Source organism: Hoplias malabaricus, chromosome 4, assembly GCF_029633855.1.
Source record: "Hoplias malabaricus isolate fHopMal1 chromosome 4, fHopMal1.hap1, whole genome shotgun sequence".
In the NCBI taxonomy this organism is placed as follows: domain Eukaryota; kingdom Metazoa; phylum Chordata; class Actinopteri; order Characiformes; family Erythrinidae; genus Hoplias; species Hoplias malabaricus.
In genome coordinates, this window is record NC_089803.1 from 19172817 (window position 1) to 19190435 (window position 17619).

The 17619-nt window shown below is 42.0% G+C and overlaps 1 protein-coding gene across 5 annotated transcripts in view; it reads right to left on the reverse strand.

Annotated features, from left to right (window-relative positions):
• Positions 1–5628: 5628 nt before the first annotated feature.
• stox2b (storkhead box 2b) overlaps positions 5629–17619 on the reverse strand; it is an 86033-nt gene continuing 74042 nt past the window's right edge. For 3 of the 5 annotated variants that reach the window (XM_066668500.1, XM_066668503.1, XM_066668505.1), the window contains exons 3-4: positions 11374–13636; positions 5629–8422 (exon numbers count right to left, since the gene is read on the reverse strand). In XM_066668500.1, the coding sequence (XP_066524597.1) occupies positions 8233–8422; positions 11374–13636 (2453 nt within the window). In that variant the 3' untranslated portion in view covers positions 5629–8232. Of the gene's footprint in view, positions 8423–9648; positions 13637–17619 lie in introns of those variants that run through there. The other 2 variants (XM_066668501.1, XM_066668504.1) reach the window with 2 other exon arrangements.

The following is a 17619-nucleotide window of genomic DNA, read 5'->3' on the forward strand; positions in this document are numbered from 1 at the left end:
TCAGCCAATCAGAGGCGCCGCACCGACAGCGCGCGCTGAGAGGAGCCGCCCCACTGGTCCCGTTCGTGACCTTTGTACAGACTTTCTGGACAGGTGTGAATGCAGAGTCCAGAGACCAGAAGACAAGACACAGGGGCTATAGAAGCTCAAAGGCCTTACAGAGGGCACAGGGTGTTAGATGAGTTTGCAATATATCATCTGCAAATATCAATATATCGTAATATCTGCAATAGTTGGGAATATGAAAAGGGTGGGGTTTTTTTTATTGTGTCCTCAGTTCCTTTTACATTTTCATGTTTAATTTACACGGGGGGGCACGGTGGCGTAGCAGGGAGTGTCGCAGTCACACAGCTCCAGGGACCTGGAGGTTGAGGGTTCGATTCCCGCTTCGGGTGACTGTCTGTGAGGAGTGTGGTGTGTTCTCCCTGTGTCCGCGTGGGTTTCCTCCGGGTGACTGTCTGTGAGGAGTGTGGTGTGTTCTCCCTGTGTCCGCGTGGGTTTCCTCCGGGTGACTGTCTGTGAGGAGTGTGGTGTGTTCTCCCTGTGTCCGCGTGGGTTTCCTCCGGGTGACTGTCTGTGTGGAGTGTGGTGTGTTCTCACTGTGTCTGCGTGGGTTTCCTCCGGGTGACTGTCTGTGAGGAGTGTGGTGTGTTCTCCCTGTGTCCGCGTGGGTTTCCTCCGGGTGACTGTCTGTGAGGTGTGAGGTGTGTTCTCCCTGTGTCCGCGTGGGTTTCCTCTGGGTGACTGTCTGTGAGGTGTGTTCTCCCTGTGTCTGCGTGGGTTTCCTCCGGGTGCTCCGGTTTCCTCCCACCGGAGGAACACAGTTGGTAGGTGGATTGGCGACTCAAAAAGTGTCGGTGAGTGTGTGTCTGTGTTGCCCTGTGAAGGACTGGCGCCCCCTCCAGGGTGTATTCCCTGGTAGGCTCTGGACCCACCACGACCCTGAACTTGATAAGCAGTTACAGATAATGAATTAATTAATTTACACAGAGGGGAATAAAATTTTGCTTTGAATAAAGAGAGGGAAAACATGTTCACATTTTTCATTCATTTCCTCTTCTGTAAACACTCTGATCAGGACCTGGGTGGGTCCGAGCCTACTCACAGTCACTGGGGCAAAGTGGTAATGCCTGGACAAAGTGCCAGTCCATCACAGGACACCACCCATACACCCATTCACTTACAAACTCGCACTTGTGGAGACTTTCAAAAATCCAAACCACCTACTAACGTGTGTTTGGATTGTGGGATGACTCGTTATATTCCTTGTAGAGTGGACTCATTTGTTTGTTTGGTGGTTCAATGTTTTTTGTTGGTTTGTTTTTGTTTTGTTTTGTTTTTTTGTTTTTTTTTTCATTTCACTTAACTGACAAAACAACAACTGTTGTTAATTTTTCTTGGACTACACAACAAATGTCTTCCCAAATAAAAGACAGATGTGAGACATTTCTGGCAAATATGAGGCACACCTGGGCTACTGTTGGGATTGCAAACTGCATGTGAACCAAAAGGTGGCACATATTAACATTGCTCATTTGCTCCACAGAACTGACTCACTTCTAGGGACGATGTGGAAGTGCTGGCTGTGGCAAAACAGATATGAGTAAAAACTGGCCCCAAATGTGACCCTTATGAGGCAAACAGGAGCAGTCCACTTCCGTGCATTCCTTCCTTGTGGCAAAAGGTCCATGAAAATGTAGAATGCAGGCCTTACACCCTGCCTCCAAACTAGAAATTCCAACTGTTCACTTAACCAGAAATCTTTAACCACCATTAAGCTGAATTATTAAGAGACAAAGAGTACTCGTGTTATAGATGCATTCATTTACATTTCTTCAAGCTTTAACACTACATTTCACTAAATTAGATAATGATACTAAAACATCGCAATATCACAAGTCCTTCATCCATTCATTCATTAATTCTCTGTAACCCTTATCCAGTTCAGGGTCGCGGTGGGTCCAGAGCCTTCCTGGATTCATTGGACACAAGGCAGGAACACACCCTGGAGGGGGCGCCAGTCCTTCACAGGGCAACACACACCCACATTCACTCACACACACGGACACTTTTTGAGTCACCAATCCACCTACCAACGTCTGTTTTTGGACTGTGGGAGGAAACCGGAGCACCCCGAGGAAACCCACGCAGACACAGGGAGAACACTCAAGTCCTTCAAATTATTTTTATGCCATTTACATGCATTCATTTCCCTGCCATAATAATGTTTTCTATCTGGTCTGGACTTTTCTTCCCTTAGCCATTTTGAAAACTACAGCTTGTTAAAATCAGAGACCCAGCTAATGGATGGAACAGCCGAGAGGAGTATTTGAAAATGCTATTTTTATTTGCATAACACACAACGGCCAAACATATAGGCAGTCAAAATCTAGGAAACATCTGGCAGGCCTCATGCTGTTGAGCAGAGGGCCTCATGTGGCACACAGGCTAGAGGTTCCCCACCCCAGGGTTAAAACAACCATATCTTGCAGAAAAGCTGCTTTCCTCACAACATTATGCTCAGGAACAATTACAGCACATAAGTCTTCTGACTGCTGCTCTTTACAATTTAAATTCCACTACACTTCTTTTCACAAATGTTTACATGTTCATGGTTAGAGTTGTGTGTGTGTGTGTGTGTGTAATACCCAATCCTACATCAGTTAATCTGCAACTGACAGACAAGTCTCTGACAAAGACGTGTTCAGTCTTTCTCCTCAGTTTGTAAATTACATACATCATCGCTGTCCAATGAAAAACAGTTTTTGTTGATTTTTAGTTTAATACACCTTTTGAAAACAGTAGCTGTCCTTCACAATGTGTGAAAATTTCATGATGAATGGACCAATAGAAACGCTCTGAAATACATTTTTTACATAGATTTCCACTGGAAGTAAAAGGGATTTTTAATTCTCCTGTAAAATTGCTATATTTCTCACTGGAGAGCGACGATAGGCATAAAACAACATTTAAAAATAATTTGTTGGGTATACAGCTGTCCCGAAATTTGAGGATGTACTGTGACTTGCATAAAATACATTTCATAAAACATTTTAACAAAATATGTAACGCTATGGTAGCCCTGTCATTGTCAGTTATTTTTCTACCCGAGCCTCACTGAGGGGCGCACCCCTGTTTAAATCGCTGCACCGCTTTACAGTTCAGTCGGTATAGGGTGACCTCTAGTGGCCACGGGTGGTAATACGGTACAGTGACACCTGTCAAAGGGTGGGATGTTTTAGACAACAAGTGAACGGCCAGTTCTTGAAGTTGATGTGTTGGGAGCTGTGTAAGGATCTGAGTGACTTTGACGAGGGCCAAACTGAGAAGGCTAGACACCTAGGTCAGACCATCCCCAAAATGCCATGTCTTTTATGGGTGCTCCCAGCATGCAGTGGTTACCCAGTAAACATTTAGCCGTTGATTCAACGTTGAAATAACGTAATGACTGCCGTCTAATCAACGTTCACTTAAGGTTGAAAATGAAAGTTGAAAAGACGTCCAAACACAGACATTGAAAAGACGACTATTAGACGTATTTTGGACGTCCATTGACGTTATTAATTGGTCCCGAAATAAATTACTTGTATAAAACGCGTTTTGGACGTCCACTGACGTTATCGATTGGTCACCACTTAACTAACTTATTAAGATGGATTGTGGACGTCCATTGACGTTTAAAATATGTCCTTGACGGACAGACTACTTTTAGACCTATTTTGAACGTCCAGGGATGTTCCTTGTTTACTGGGTAGGGCCTAGTAGGAAGAACAACCAGCAACAGGTTCATGGGGACCAAAGTCTACAGGAAGTGAAGGTTGCCTGTCTGCCTGTTCCCTTCTCATAGAAGAGCTACAATGGCACATTTGCCACTTTATTTTGCCACACAGTGCATTAAAGCTTGCTGCATATGCAGCTGTGCAACTGCAGATCGGTCAGAGTGCTCGTCCACTGCCTAAAATACCATCAGGATGCATGGTGAGAAGAAGGCAAGCCTTCTGTGTGATGTCCAGGAGACCTTGGGCCCTGTCATTCACGTGGATATTTATTGGACAGGTTACACCTGCCCAAACACTGTTGCAGACTAGGTACTTACCCTAATGGCAGTGGCCACTTTCAGCAGGATAATGTCCCCTGCCACACTGCCAAAAGCATTCAGGAATAACAAAATGTTCAAATTGTTGACTTAGTCTCCAAATCTTCCATATCCCAATATGATTAATCATCAATGGGATATTCTGGACAAGTCCAATCCATTGAGGCCACAGCTCACAGGACTTACAAGACTTATGTTCTTCTACTGAACATGGATGCTACTCAAGTCTTAATGCCAGATCAAACATGGACAACAGAGCTCTAGGGAGCGTTCATGTTGTGACAGGTCAGAACTGTTAAGTTGGAACAAGGAGGTCCTCCAATGTATTAAGTATGCATTTTAAATGCTAAGGACTTCCATCCATCCATCCATTATCTGTAACCGCTTATCCAATTTTTTTAGGGTCGCGGGGGGTCCAGAGCCTACCTGGAATCATTGGGCGCAAGGCGGGAACACACCCCGGAGGGGGCGCCAGTCCTTCACAGGGCAACAGCTCAAGTATATCCATTACAAAACATACAATCAGGCAAGAGCAGGGTAATATGAGTTATTTTAATGATCCATGTAACTAAAGAATTGTTAGAGCCACTATAGTTAAGTCTGCTGGCCCAGGGTGTGCTCAGAGGTTTAGATTTATATGCCATACACATGTCTAAAATCATTGTATTTTTATAAACGTTAGTTCTAAACATGTTATTTGCGTTTGGATAAGACATTCAGGTATGTCCTATAAACTGTTAATGTATGTATGACAACACTTCCTCTTGTCTGATTATATCATCTTAAACATATGTGGACATTATTCCCACAGCAGACACAAATTTGACACAAGAAATAGGCTTAATGTTAGACTGAAACCCATGTTTGAAAACTAAAAATAACTTTACCTGACTCTTTTAATAGTTTGGCAACATCCTGGAGAGTTAAAGAGCAATTGCACATGTTTTTAAAGTAATTCAGAACGATTTTCCATGAATAAATCAAATACATTTTACACAAAAACCTTTTCTCAAGTCCTTTGTAAAACAATGTCCCTGGTATCAGGTGATGCATGAATTTTCTTTTGTGTAATAATTTATTATTATTATTATTATTTGTAGATGTTTTATAGGCTTTCTCTCACCACTGTTAACAATCTCACGTATCTCTAGTATTTCACAGTGGTAACCAGTGATATAGCCCTTTAGTTGTAATGATAACTACAACATGCTAAGATAGCATAGCATGTTGTGATTGAATTTGTTTAACTAAAAAAAATAAAATAAAATACTTTACACCTTATGAATACATACTAATTTAGAAACATTCAGAGTTGAAGGTATAAATGTATTTACGTAAGTAGCTTTATTTTCTTTCTCCACCAAATTAGGATGCTCTACAATAGCTGGCTAGTGTTGCTAACAGCTAGTCACCCACTCTTTCCAGCATATCTCAATGTGAACTCCAGTCCAAAGCAACAGTTGTCATGTCACCACTATGGACACACACCACACCATGTAGTCAAATGTGTCATGTTATTTTATTGTCTTAAAAAGTTACACGTTCCCCAAGGGGAGGGGAAATCATATACACTAAACATTTAACACCACGACTACACAAGTAGGGACTTTTAAATATTACAGACTTTACAAAAAATCCCCCTTTTTAAGTTATTATACTCAGTATGACAGATAAACATCTCTTACAGATCGACGTAATGTCACAATGAGGAACAATGTCATTGAGAACTATAAGAAACCCATCATGATAAGGGAAGACATTTTATGGACTATCCGCATTTCATATGAAATATGTTCAATATAAACACAACATCCGTTTTGGATGATTCATACGCATTTGTTTGTCTTGTCTTGTTTTTCATTTACAGCCATTATCGATCAGGCATTTAGTGCAAACAGTAGAAATCAAGGCAGCCCTGGCTGCAGTTCTCTAGTTTGTCTCCAAGAAGTCTTTCTTGCCGTTCCTCCTGGTGGTACGCTAGGAAGCAGAATGCATTGTGGGACTCCATCCCTCTGCAATCTCTGATGAACGTGCTGAGATGAAATAAACATGGAAGGGAAACCTTTTTAAAAAGAAAACTTAAATTCGCTTAGGTACTGAGCTACAGTGCTCCAGGGATTTGCATGATGATAGATTATATTTAAAAATAAGTCAAATAAAATCATGGATAAATGCAGCTATGCAAATCTAATTAAGGTGTTTTTTTTTTGTGAGTCCACAGCCGTCATATCCTCTGAAGTCCACTGCCAATGATCTCTGAGAAACAAAAAGAAATTTAGAGCACTTGTGTTTTTTTTTTCTTTTTCTTTTTTTAACAGAATGAACAAGGATGCTACCTTCACCATGTTTCATGGTAAAGAAAGCTTTTGTAGCACATTCACAGTCTGCAAGCTGATTACAGTGTGTTTGACTTGGGAGGGGAAAAAACAAGAAAAACACCACTTGCGTCACCTTTAACTACTGTACAAATGGTGGAGGTAGTAGCGTGTATTTTTTGTCATCTTGTCCAGTAATCGAGAGCACCTGGTTAAAATATAAAATTGGAAAAAGATGTCTTTGTAACGTCCTTTTTGATTGTTTTTGTCCTGTGAGGGGGGGGGGGGGGGACCAAACAAACAAACAAAAGCAGTCCACTTTTAGGAGATAAAACATAATTAGCACCCGTTGTATCAAAACTGCGACAACGTTACTTTTCTGTTCGCTTAAGCATGGATTGTGATGATTGTAACGTCATTTCATATACATTTTCTTTTTGTTCTAAAATGTTTTGTAAAAATGATTCAAATCGTGAAAAAAAAACATTTCAGTGTGCTTCATTTGTTGTGACATATTTATCCCCAGCTATAAATCCATAGTGTGTATCTTTCTTATCAAGACGAAAGTGTTCCCATCGTTGTGATTCTGATTGCAAGGGACGCTAGGAGACTTGACCACAATTGAAGGTACCAATGAAAAAAATATATATATATGAGGGGACTGCAAACATGAGAAAGCTGTTAGAAATCTCCAAATTGGATTCATCTCCATGGGCAGAGGAGTGAGCAATACAATGCCGTGTAACTCGGATTGACCTGAGAGTAGAGAGCCAACACTGAAGACAGCAGAGAATGAGTTGTCAGAGGCAAAATCAGCAAGGTTAAGGAGACCCGTAGTGGATACATTAGGCTTTTTTAAGGACACCTAGAGTGGGGTTCCTTGGATTGAACATGTCATTCGGATCGTGATAGCAATGGATGACAAGTGATAAATGTGTCTTTAGTTGTGTTCGTTACGAATACCAAAATGTAGGGAGCACCTACAGGAATTGGTGACGAACAGAGTTTTTGAGACGTTGCTCAATTGACTCTTTGCACTGCTTTAGTGTCCTGTCTAAAGGACCACAGCAGCCTTGGTGCTGTAGCAATAAAGCAATAGTCTGACCAAAAATCTAATTTGCACAGTTTTTACACTTACCCCATGTGTAGCCCAACAAAGTATACAAAGTTTGCTTCTTTAGTTTTGCACGGGTGCCATGAGACTAAAGAACTAACAAGTAGCCTAGCGGGCACCCAGTTAGCATTGTGCAAACTGTAGACAAATCATCACAGTGCATTCATTTTTAAGTAATCACTTACAGACCTGATTTATGTGGTTTGGCTATGGACAAACAATGTCACATAGTTAAAAACAGTAATTGCCACCTTAAAGGTTAAATTAGTTCATTTTTCTATGATAACGGTATGTCATACAACATCTGAAACCACATAAACATATCCACTTGATAGAGTGGTTACAGGAAAATGTGTTATGATTTAGCCCTACAGTTTCCTTTATGCTAACTGGCTTGCTGTTTTATGATTTAGCATTTATATTGTTGATCCTTCTAGGGTTTTGATTTTAAAAGCTATTTTTCAAATTCAGTTACAAAGCACACTGTCCACAAACCACGTCCCCCAGAACCTAGAAGCTGCATTAGCCTCAAGCGTCAAGCAAAAATGTAGAGAAGAAAACTTCAGACACGAATGTTGTTGTTGTTGTTGTTGAGGCAGACATGCCATAGCTGATTGACTACATTTAGGGTGAAATAAAATGTGTGAATTCGATTTTTTTGCTGAACTACAGCTTTAAGAGAAGGCCTTCTCCTGTCCCTCTGCTCCCTACACGCTGGTAATAGAGGCCTGTTTCTCGGGGCGAGCGGCAGGAGGCTCAGGGATGGAGCGGAAGGAGGGAGGCTGGTACGGTGGTGGCGGCCTCTTGGTGCCGATGTGACCAGGACTCAGAGCCATGTTCTGCCGCCGGCTGTTCTCTACGTTACTCGACGTGTTGGAGGCGAGGCTCTCCCGAGTGCTATTGGCCAAAGAGAGAGAGGGAAAAGAGGAGGAAAGAGAAAGAAAGCAAAGGTGTTATGGCAGAAGAAAGATGGAAGAGGTTAAACAGCACACTGTTAATACAGTGAGTAAAAGGAATGAGAAGAGAAACTTGAGAAAACAAATGTTACGTATATAAAAAAAAAAACCCAGGAACTGAAGCTGAGGGGTATTATTATATTTTGTTACTATTTGTATATTCCTTCACACAGTTCTTTGATTATATTCATATCATCTTCTCATTAGTCAATGCTAAAGAACAAGTATTGAGATACTAGTCCACTTTTTGTAAAACGTAGACAGTGAACCAAACATTTAAAGTGTTTTGCCAAAGCAATTCTTTACCCAGGAACAGACGTGTACTACTCTAAGGCAAGTGGGACTCAAACAGATTCTTGTTGTTTGCTCAATTTGAGGCTTAAAAGCTAATTCAAACAGTGGTGAACTGCAGGAAAGCAGAATGCAATTTTAATGGAATGTGGAGCTGAACGCAGCCAGAAGAAATCGGGTAAAATAATCAAAAACAAATCCTAGAACCATTGCAAGCGGTGTAAACATGGAGGCATATGGTCAGGGTGAGAACTGTGCCTTAGTAGATGTGGCCCAACACCAACTGGAACCCTATCGGTTTGAACTGAGCATGAATTTTAACACTGGGTTGGGATTCATAGCTTTGCAATTCAAATCTTGTGATAAAAGCCTCAATACCTCACCATAAAATAGCTGTTAAAGTTTAATGACTTTGCACTTGATGCCTTAGCAGTTTTAATTATCCTTCATACTCGAGTGCACGCCCTGAGTTAGTGATGGATGCCAAGATCTTTTTTTTTTCCATGGTTAGGTTCCTGTTCATTTATAAAACACACAGAACACTAATGCAGTCCTCAAGTAGAGTGGGTTAGTAAACATAACGCACTTCTCGACTTGTAAATCTTGTGTAAAATGGCTTTTACGGGTAGTTTGGGTAACATTAGAAGAAACCTTGCCCTACACACAACTGGGCTGAGGCCTAATAAGCCACATTGTGAGATTAGCTTTACATTTTATTTGTTTTGAAATATTATCTGCATTCTACCACCAGGGCACAGAGATAAGGGAAAATGGATGTGTTGTGAACAACTCCAAAATCTCACAGAAAAACACACAAACAAACACACAGAAGCAAAGATACATACTGCAAACCAAATGCTGTATGAAAAACAGCGTACTTTAATTCTGAAAAAAAAAAACAATTCACATAATTAAGAACAGAAAGACACACAGGACACATTCATTTCTTAAAATGTGTGAAATGTCTCAATTGCTGACGCCTGTAGTTTTACAGCAAGCCTCAAGGCACAGTACACAGAGGCATTCTCTTCAACGGAGTTCCCACACTTCGGCTGTGGAGCGGCGTTCCACCACTTACAGCACTTTTACAGACTTCCTTTCCTAAATTTTTCAACACTACATCATCTACAGAGATCCACTTTAGAGTGAATCCCCTATAACTGACAGCATGGTGAATTCAAGAGTTTTAAAATGCAGATGTATTCAATTACAATACTGGTGGGCCCCTGGTTTGGTGATTTCTGTTCTCAAACACACTTGATTTAAGTTATCTGTTAAAGAGAGCGTGGCTGAAATAACAGGCATGTGGTACAAGCCAAACGATCAGATAAACAAATGCCTGAGAGAGGAGGGAGAGAGAGGTCAGATGGCTAAAGCATATATAAGGATCAAACTCAAACTTCCATAGGGTTATGCCATTGGAAAATAATATTTCAATGTTATAGTCCAATACATTTAGGGAAACAGTGCTTTACGGAGAAATAGGTCTATTCTAGCTCACATTTTATCTTAAGGAGAATGTGAGGCACTCAATACTGATCACAATCAGCTGATATACTGTTAATAACCAGGTTTAGTAGGCGTGTTAGAACTGGCAACTCAAACTATGTTCACCACAGCCCTCCAGGACAGGAACTGAATATTGCTGTAATATCTCCACTGCATGTTAATGTGGATATACCACAATACACCACCACACTGATCACAGGTTTTCTGGGAAAGTATTCATATTAAAACTAGATTTTTTTTTTTGCTTGATTATTGCACTGTAACGTGGGAATGTCGAGCAGATGATGAGATTTCTCTTAGCGTGCAGCCTGTTGTATTGGAGCTGTCAGACATTGGGGAGGTAGGAGCCCAAATGAAAGGATGCAACACCAGGACTGGAGGACGGCAACACAACTAGGTCATATAAAAAAGGTGACACATTCAGAGTTGCATTGTGTGCTCAAGGCATGAAATTTAAAATTGTAGTATGTAGCAAAATTACTCTGTTACAGCAGTAGATTTGTTAATGTCCAATGACCCAACGTTAAATGCATGTAAACAGATAAATGGTGTTTATGTTACTGCTGCCTGAATTTTATAAAAGAGCACACCATGCAAAGGAATATGAGTAACACTTGATGTACAATTGGACAACAAAGGGTATGCTATTAAAGAAACAAAAACAAACAAATAATAAAACGACACCAACAACAGCATTAAAATGACTCAGTTAAAAAAAACGTGTAAACACTTTTAAAACAAATCTGGTAATGGCTGACCTGTAATATTTCTAGGCGGCTTTCATTACTAACAAACGTCTAGTCCCCTGCTATTTATTATACAGTAGTACGAATCTCATTCACAGAGGTTGTTACCACTGATAAAACATTAAGATGTTCGTACATCAGAGAAGTGTACCAAGATTCCACTGAATCCTATGTTACATGTTAAAAAAGGCGCTACTATGCTTTTGCAACTGTGAGTAAAAATGTGCTGAAGTACACTGACATTTTGTCTATTCACAGAATAGTAAACCGCTTGAGTTCAAGCAGGAGAACTACACTGGCATCCCAACGAGAGAAGGAAACCCTATACTGGACCTGAGTGCCTTACCGTGGGGAATTAAATCCACTGTCCACAGTCACACTGCTGGAGTCCATGCTGTCCAGGCGTGTGGAATGGGCGGACTTCTGACTGTTGTTGCTCTCGCCCTCTTTGGGGCTTAGAAAAGTGAGGTTCTTTTCAAATTTGCGCTGCAGGTCCCGCTCCTTCTCCCGCTCCAAGAGCCACTGCATCGTCCCACCACCTTCCAGAACCTTCTCTTCTACTTTGCTCTTATGGCTAGGCCCCTCCGATTCATCGTCGGACACGTTGTAGTAGTCGAAGGTGGTTTCGGCACAAGAGGCCTGCTCCTGACCTGAGCATGAGGGCAAGGAGGATAGCGGGAGAGGGTCGTCAAAGTGTTCCTGGCTCTCTAGCACCTCTGTTGACTTTGTGTGTGGAGATTTGCGCATCGTTCCCGGTCGGGAGAAGCTGCTCTCCACGTACTCGGGAGGTTTAAACAAACTTTCTGGGCCATAAACCTCCACCATGCTGTCCAAGTCACCTGAGTCTGGGTTAAGTTGGTGCATCAAGCGTCCATTGGGCAAAGGCTCTGGAGTCAGGTTAGGCACCGTTAACGTTAAACTATTCGGTCCCATTGAGGAATCGTCTTTGTATTCCGTGGGATGAGTTGAGGTCAGAAGCGGGGTCGGCCGGTCGGAGGAAATCCCCTTCCAGACGGTGTCAGCAAAATCGTGGCTGGATTTTATGAGAGGAGAGGGAGCCGAGAATGAGGCCTCGTTCGATGTGTTGCGCTGGAAATAGTCGTCCACGGGCGTTTTTGGAGAGCAGGACTTAAGGTCACCATACGATGGTAAGCTGTCTTTGCTTTTGCTCTTCTCCAGCGGTCTACAGTGCATGGCATCCTCGGGGGTCCCCCTCCCAACATCAGGCACGCAAACGTCAGAATTCAACCTAGCAGCAGAGAGCATAGTGCGCGAATAGTGGCTTTTCTGGGCAGATGCCCTCAAAGTTCCATCGTCAGTGTAATACCGACTTCTGTCATCTGGACTGCACTCAAAGTCCTCAGGCGTGCCTAAGAAGGGACCTCCCAGGGGGCCCTTGGAGTTGTCCATTGAGCGAGACCTCTCTTTGGCCTTATCCGACCGCTCGTTCCGCGACTTCCTCTCTTGGGTGTGGCTGTGGCTGCGGTGGACTTTTGAATGCGATTGTGCCCGGGAAGGTTCTGGGAAGGGCATCTCCGTTCTCCGTTTGGCCAGCTCCCCTGACACATCCCATTCAGGTGCTGTAGTGAAATGTGACTCCACAATGTTCGGGTTGCTGTGCACCATGTACTTCCCCCTATTTCGCTCCATGGACATCATAGTTTCTCTCGGTGACCGCACCAGAGAAGAACTATAAAACTTGTAGTCCCGGTCATAGGTTATATCCAGGTTAGAGCCATCAGAAGGATCCCCCCTGGAAGCACGCGTCTTACTGTGACTGCGTGACTGCTTGCCCTGCTGAGCCTTGCGGTGCCCACGGCCTCGCTTGCCACGGGCACTCTGCTGCGCCGATGAGCTGGCTTTATTCCTCTGGGCCTTCTCCTCCTCCAGACGCTTCATAACAGCTGTGTGCCGTGCTAGGTTCTCTACAGTTAAATCTGGGTTGATTCGCCGGATGATCTCCATCTCTACATCCCGTGGAACAACGCTGGGTGTCTCCTCGTCCCGCAAAGGCCACTCCTCAGGCGGAAACTGTGCCGAAAAGGTAGCCAGATGCTTGGTCTTGTCTTTTTTGAAGCTCAGCCTGAAAAGCTTAAGGCCAAACTTCTTCGACTGCTTCTCGCTGCCTCCAGTGCTGCTGCTTCCGTCTCTTTGCTTGCTGCTGCCGTCCGTCTTGAAGGCGAAGCTCAGGGAGCTTTTGTTCTTCTCTGAGGGTTGCTGAGAAGGCGGCGACACTGGGTATGGTGCCTCCTTAGTGTGTTCCTTAGACCTCCTCTGCAGTGTGGAGGTGTGTGTGCTGGGCAGGTCCTCCCGGTAGCTGTCGCTGTAAGGCTCGGCGTGGTTTTTATGGTGCGACCGCTCTCTGACGCAGCCTGAAGTGGAGGGTGTGACAGTACCCGAGGGAGGTGAGGAGCAAGGCTGCTGCATGGCTGCCGGGATCCTTTCATCCAAGTGGTACCACTTGCTGTTGGTGCGAATGAGGGAAGGCGTGATGAAATAGGTCTGTGGGGTGACGATGAAATAACCTTCCGGGGTCGGATAGATCTTACGTTCCCGAACAAGCATGTTGAGGGTGTGGCGCAGGATCTCCAGACTTGGTGTAGGCACGCCTAAAGCAAACACACACACACAGCGGGTCAAATCAAAATCTGCATTTCCTAATAGAAATATACTAGCAGACCATAGTCATAATTATTACAATATGCATATATATATGAGCTTGCATGCTGTTCATTACAATATCCATTCATTATTTTACTACCGCCTTATTCAGCATTCCTATAATTGGGTACGTTTTAATGCAGCATATAGACATAGCACCGCCGGGTCTGCCCTGGCTGTCTGGTTCATTTGTCTCGAGCTCTGCTTTATGCACGTAGTGTCGCTGGTCTTACCCTCTATTACATCATGGGGCGCTTACAGCCAGCGCAGCATGATGCAACACTCCAGACTGCAGAAAAACGCATCAAGCATCACACCATTCACCGCTACATGTGCACGAGAGGGGAGACACCAGCAAATGTGCCTCTTTTTGTACTACAAATAATGCCGCAAAGGAGTATGTTCATGTAATCAATGCGAAAGTGCAATACATAAAGCATGTCTGTTTCCAAGATCTACTGTGATTACCAGCACAGAACACTTTTCTGACCACCATTACACTATTTTGCATGCAGCTCAAAGCATACCGACTTCAAAAATACACAATAACACAACACGCAAGGTACGTCTATACACAGACCCAGCATTTTTCTATTGGTGACATCCTGGAAATATCAGGGAAGTCTAGTTCGTGTCACGTGGTGGTCAGACATCAAAAGACATCCCGGTGATCTCAATATAAATCTGTCTTGCAGGGTGGTCAGGATTCTTATTTTTGATTTTATCTTTTTTACTTTATTTTCCTTCCTAATTAAAGGAGACAATCTTATACCTAAAATACCCCAAATATTTCTAATATTCTACTTCTATGCACAATATTACCTGAAACTCATAATGTGGTTCAGCATGGCGCCATGTCAATGATAAATACTGTCATATTGAAAACTGAAATTGGAATTTACTATGGTTAAAATAACATATGGTTAATGACGTAATTTCACGCACAGAAGCAACGTGAGATGAACATTGCACATATAGAAAAATGATGTTTAAGATATGTCAATGAGTTTCCTGAGATTTCATCAGGCTTCACTGTTTAAGGATTTGTAGGAATGCCCACTTTCTCCTTGCTGAGGTATTCCTACTAGAATTTGGTGGCATTCAGCCAAAAGACCATTTTTGAGGTCAGATACTGATGTTGGACGATAGGATCATCCAAACACAACTTCACCTTTTCCCCTGCACAATGCCTGTGTGTGTCTGTGTGGTGGACGGGGTGATTTTAGGCTCATGTGCAGCTGCTTCAGCGTGTCTCAGTTCATTTTTGTGTTTCTCCAGAGGTGACACAAGCTGTGTCCACAACAATGTACAATAAAATAGATGAATTCTCTGATTTTGATTGGTGTCTATAAACAGTTGTACATGTCGTGTAACTGAACATTCTTAATAATTTATTATACTTTTTATTATTACACTAACCTACACAGAGCAGAGTAAAAGCTGTAGCGTCATGTAGTGTGTGTAAGCCTCTAGTGTCCTCATTATTCATTTTAGTTTGTGCTGTATGATGGTTTAGCCTGGTTACTGAATTAGGGCTGTGTTTGTCACATTTGCAGCATGTCAGTGCCTATAGAGAGACTAGGGGTGTTGTGGTATCTCTGGAAAAAAACAGGGTAACTCAGAACCAGTGTTACTTTCCATAGTCCAGGGCTAAGACGACACATCCCCCGATATACACAAATGCACACACACTCATACATACAAATTCTTCTTTGTTTGCTTCCTTTCTTTTACTTCCTACTCCAAATGGCCGAAGTGCTACAGAAAGTCCTTATCCACAGCAATTAGTAGCTGGAGTATCCTCACAAACTATACTGGTCCAAAAGTATCCAGACGCTCCCAATTGATTCTAGGAATATAACAAATATTACTTGTTTGCTAATTAAAATATTGGAAAAAATTGGGATATCTGGTCAAATGCAAACATGTGTTTATACCAGTGGTGGACAGTAATGAAGTAAATGCAATTCGTTGCTGTACTTAAGTAGTTTTTTCACGTATCTGTGCTTTACTGGAGTATTTTTTATTTTGGGCAACTTTTTACTTCACTACATTATGAGAAATCTGTTGTATTTTTTTGTCTCATGTGTGCATGAAAACAACTTAAATTTCAAAAGGAAAGCATGTAATAACACCAATCAGGTTAGGGTTAATGGGCCGGCCTTGACAGAGCTCTCTCGGCCAGCGTCAGTGCAGCAGAGTCGAGTGCCAGCGGGAGTGCGTGTGCCAGAAGGACAGAGGAGAATCTGAACCTACCGCAGCACCCCTGGAACCACATTTTTTAAATTAAATTTAAATTTGTTACTGACAATTGACAATAAATCTTAAACCAAGATGACTTGTTCGGAAAATGTCACAGCAATTTCACAGCAGTTCGGTTCTATCTGATGAACCCAGTTTGCTTCTGTGTTTTATGCTTCATGGTCATTTAAATACATATCAGTGTCGTGTCAGACTCATTAATGACATTGTATTGAAATATTGGCTTACAAAGAGTGACTCTGAAGTATTTTTTTTACCTAAAATGAGTTGATTAATCAAGAGACTTGCTACAAAAATGATAACAGGACATTAGAGCCATAAAAAAAGCCACTTTTACTTTTGATACTTAAGTACATTTAAAAGGTGAATACTTTTGTACTTTTACTCGAGTGAAAAACGGAGGACTTTTACATTTGAGTAATATTTTACTTTGAGTATCTTTACTTTAACTCGAGTACATGATATGTACCTCGTTCATCACTGGTTAATATTCATATACTACTCATTGTTAATACTCACTGTTGGTTAACGGAGAGGTCAGGAGTCAAGTCTATCTCTTTATAATCTTTATAATAAAAAGGAAAATTAATAAAAAAAGAAAGGATCTGACCAAGCAATCCCTAACTCTCAGGGGGTCATAACACGGTCCAAGACAATGGCATACTATGCATGCTAAGTCTGCTTAATCCTCTCGTACCTGCAGATAAGAGTCCTAAATGGTGGATTTAGATTGGGTGGTTTCGCTCATTACCAAGGGAGGGTCTTGACTGTGCTTGAACTCGAAGCGCTATCATCGGTGTAACACAACTTTTGTAGTCTGTTGCAAAATGCTAGCTCATTAGGTGAGTAGACTTAATACCTTCTCTGTCCTGAATTAGCTGAAAACGTAAAGAAGCATTGTATAGCAACAAGAAATGTATACGTAGTAGTTGATGACATCTTTATTTTGATGTTTTATTGCCCTTTTCACATGTGGCACTGCTGGTGCTCTTGCCAAATTTGTTTCATTCCCCTGAAAATCTAAAATACAATGACATTCTCATGACCATTTCTGCCAGGGTCATGTTCACCTGCCTGTCTTTACTTCAGCTGTAGATTCAGATTTACTCTATGTACCAGCAGTCCATCTGTTAACCTGCGAAATCTTCTCTGAACAGCTGATCCCCTGTTCACCTCATGATCACACTCTTACACACACACACTAACACACATGCGCACGCACACACACACACACAAAGAAAGAAAACTTCTTACACTGCTTAGAAGCAGTGTATGCTAATATAGATATAGTGTAATATAGCATTAATGTATGCTAATACAGATAAATAACTTAATTGCCATTACACACAGTACAAGCACATCGCAGTGGAATTCAGTTTAAAAAGAGAAACCCCGTGTAGTTAAAGCAGGGTGATCCCAGTGGACTTCTTGTTCATTTCCAGCTAACAAGGAATGAAAGCTAACAGTGAAATGCTAGCATGATTTCCTATAGACAGTGCTAACTGGTCTTGACTAGATCTCTTTATAATTGTTTTCAATCATTGTTTTACAGAGTCTACAGTTCACCAATACCTCTGAAATACCGTTTACAGGCAGCAGCAAGGATTGCCGACATTTTGTTTAACACTAATTTTAACATGAAATTAATGGAAGTTAGTTTATGAACTAA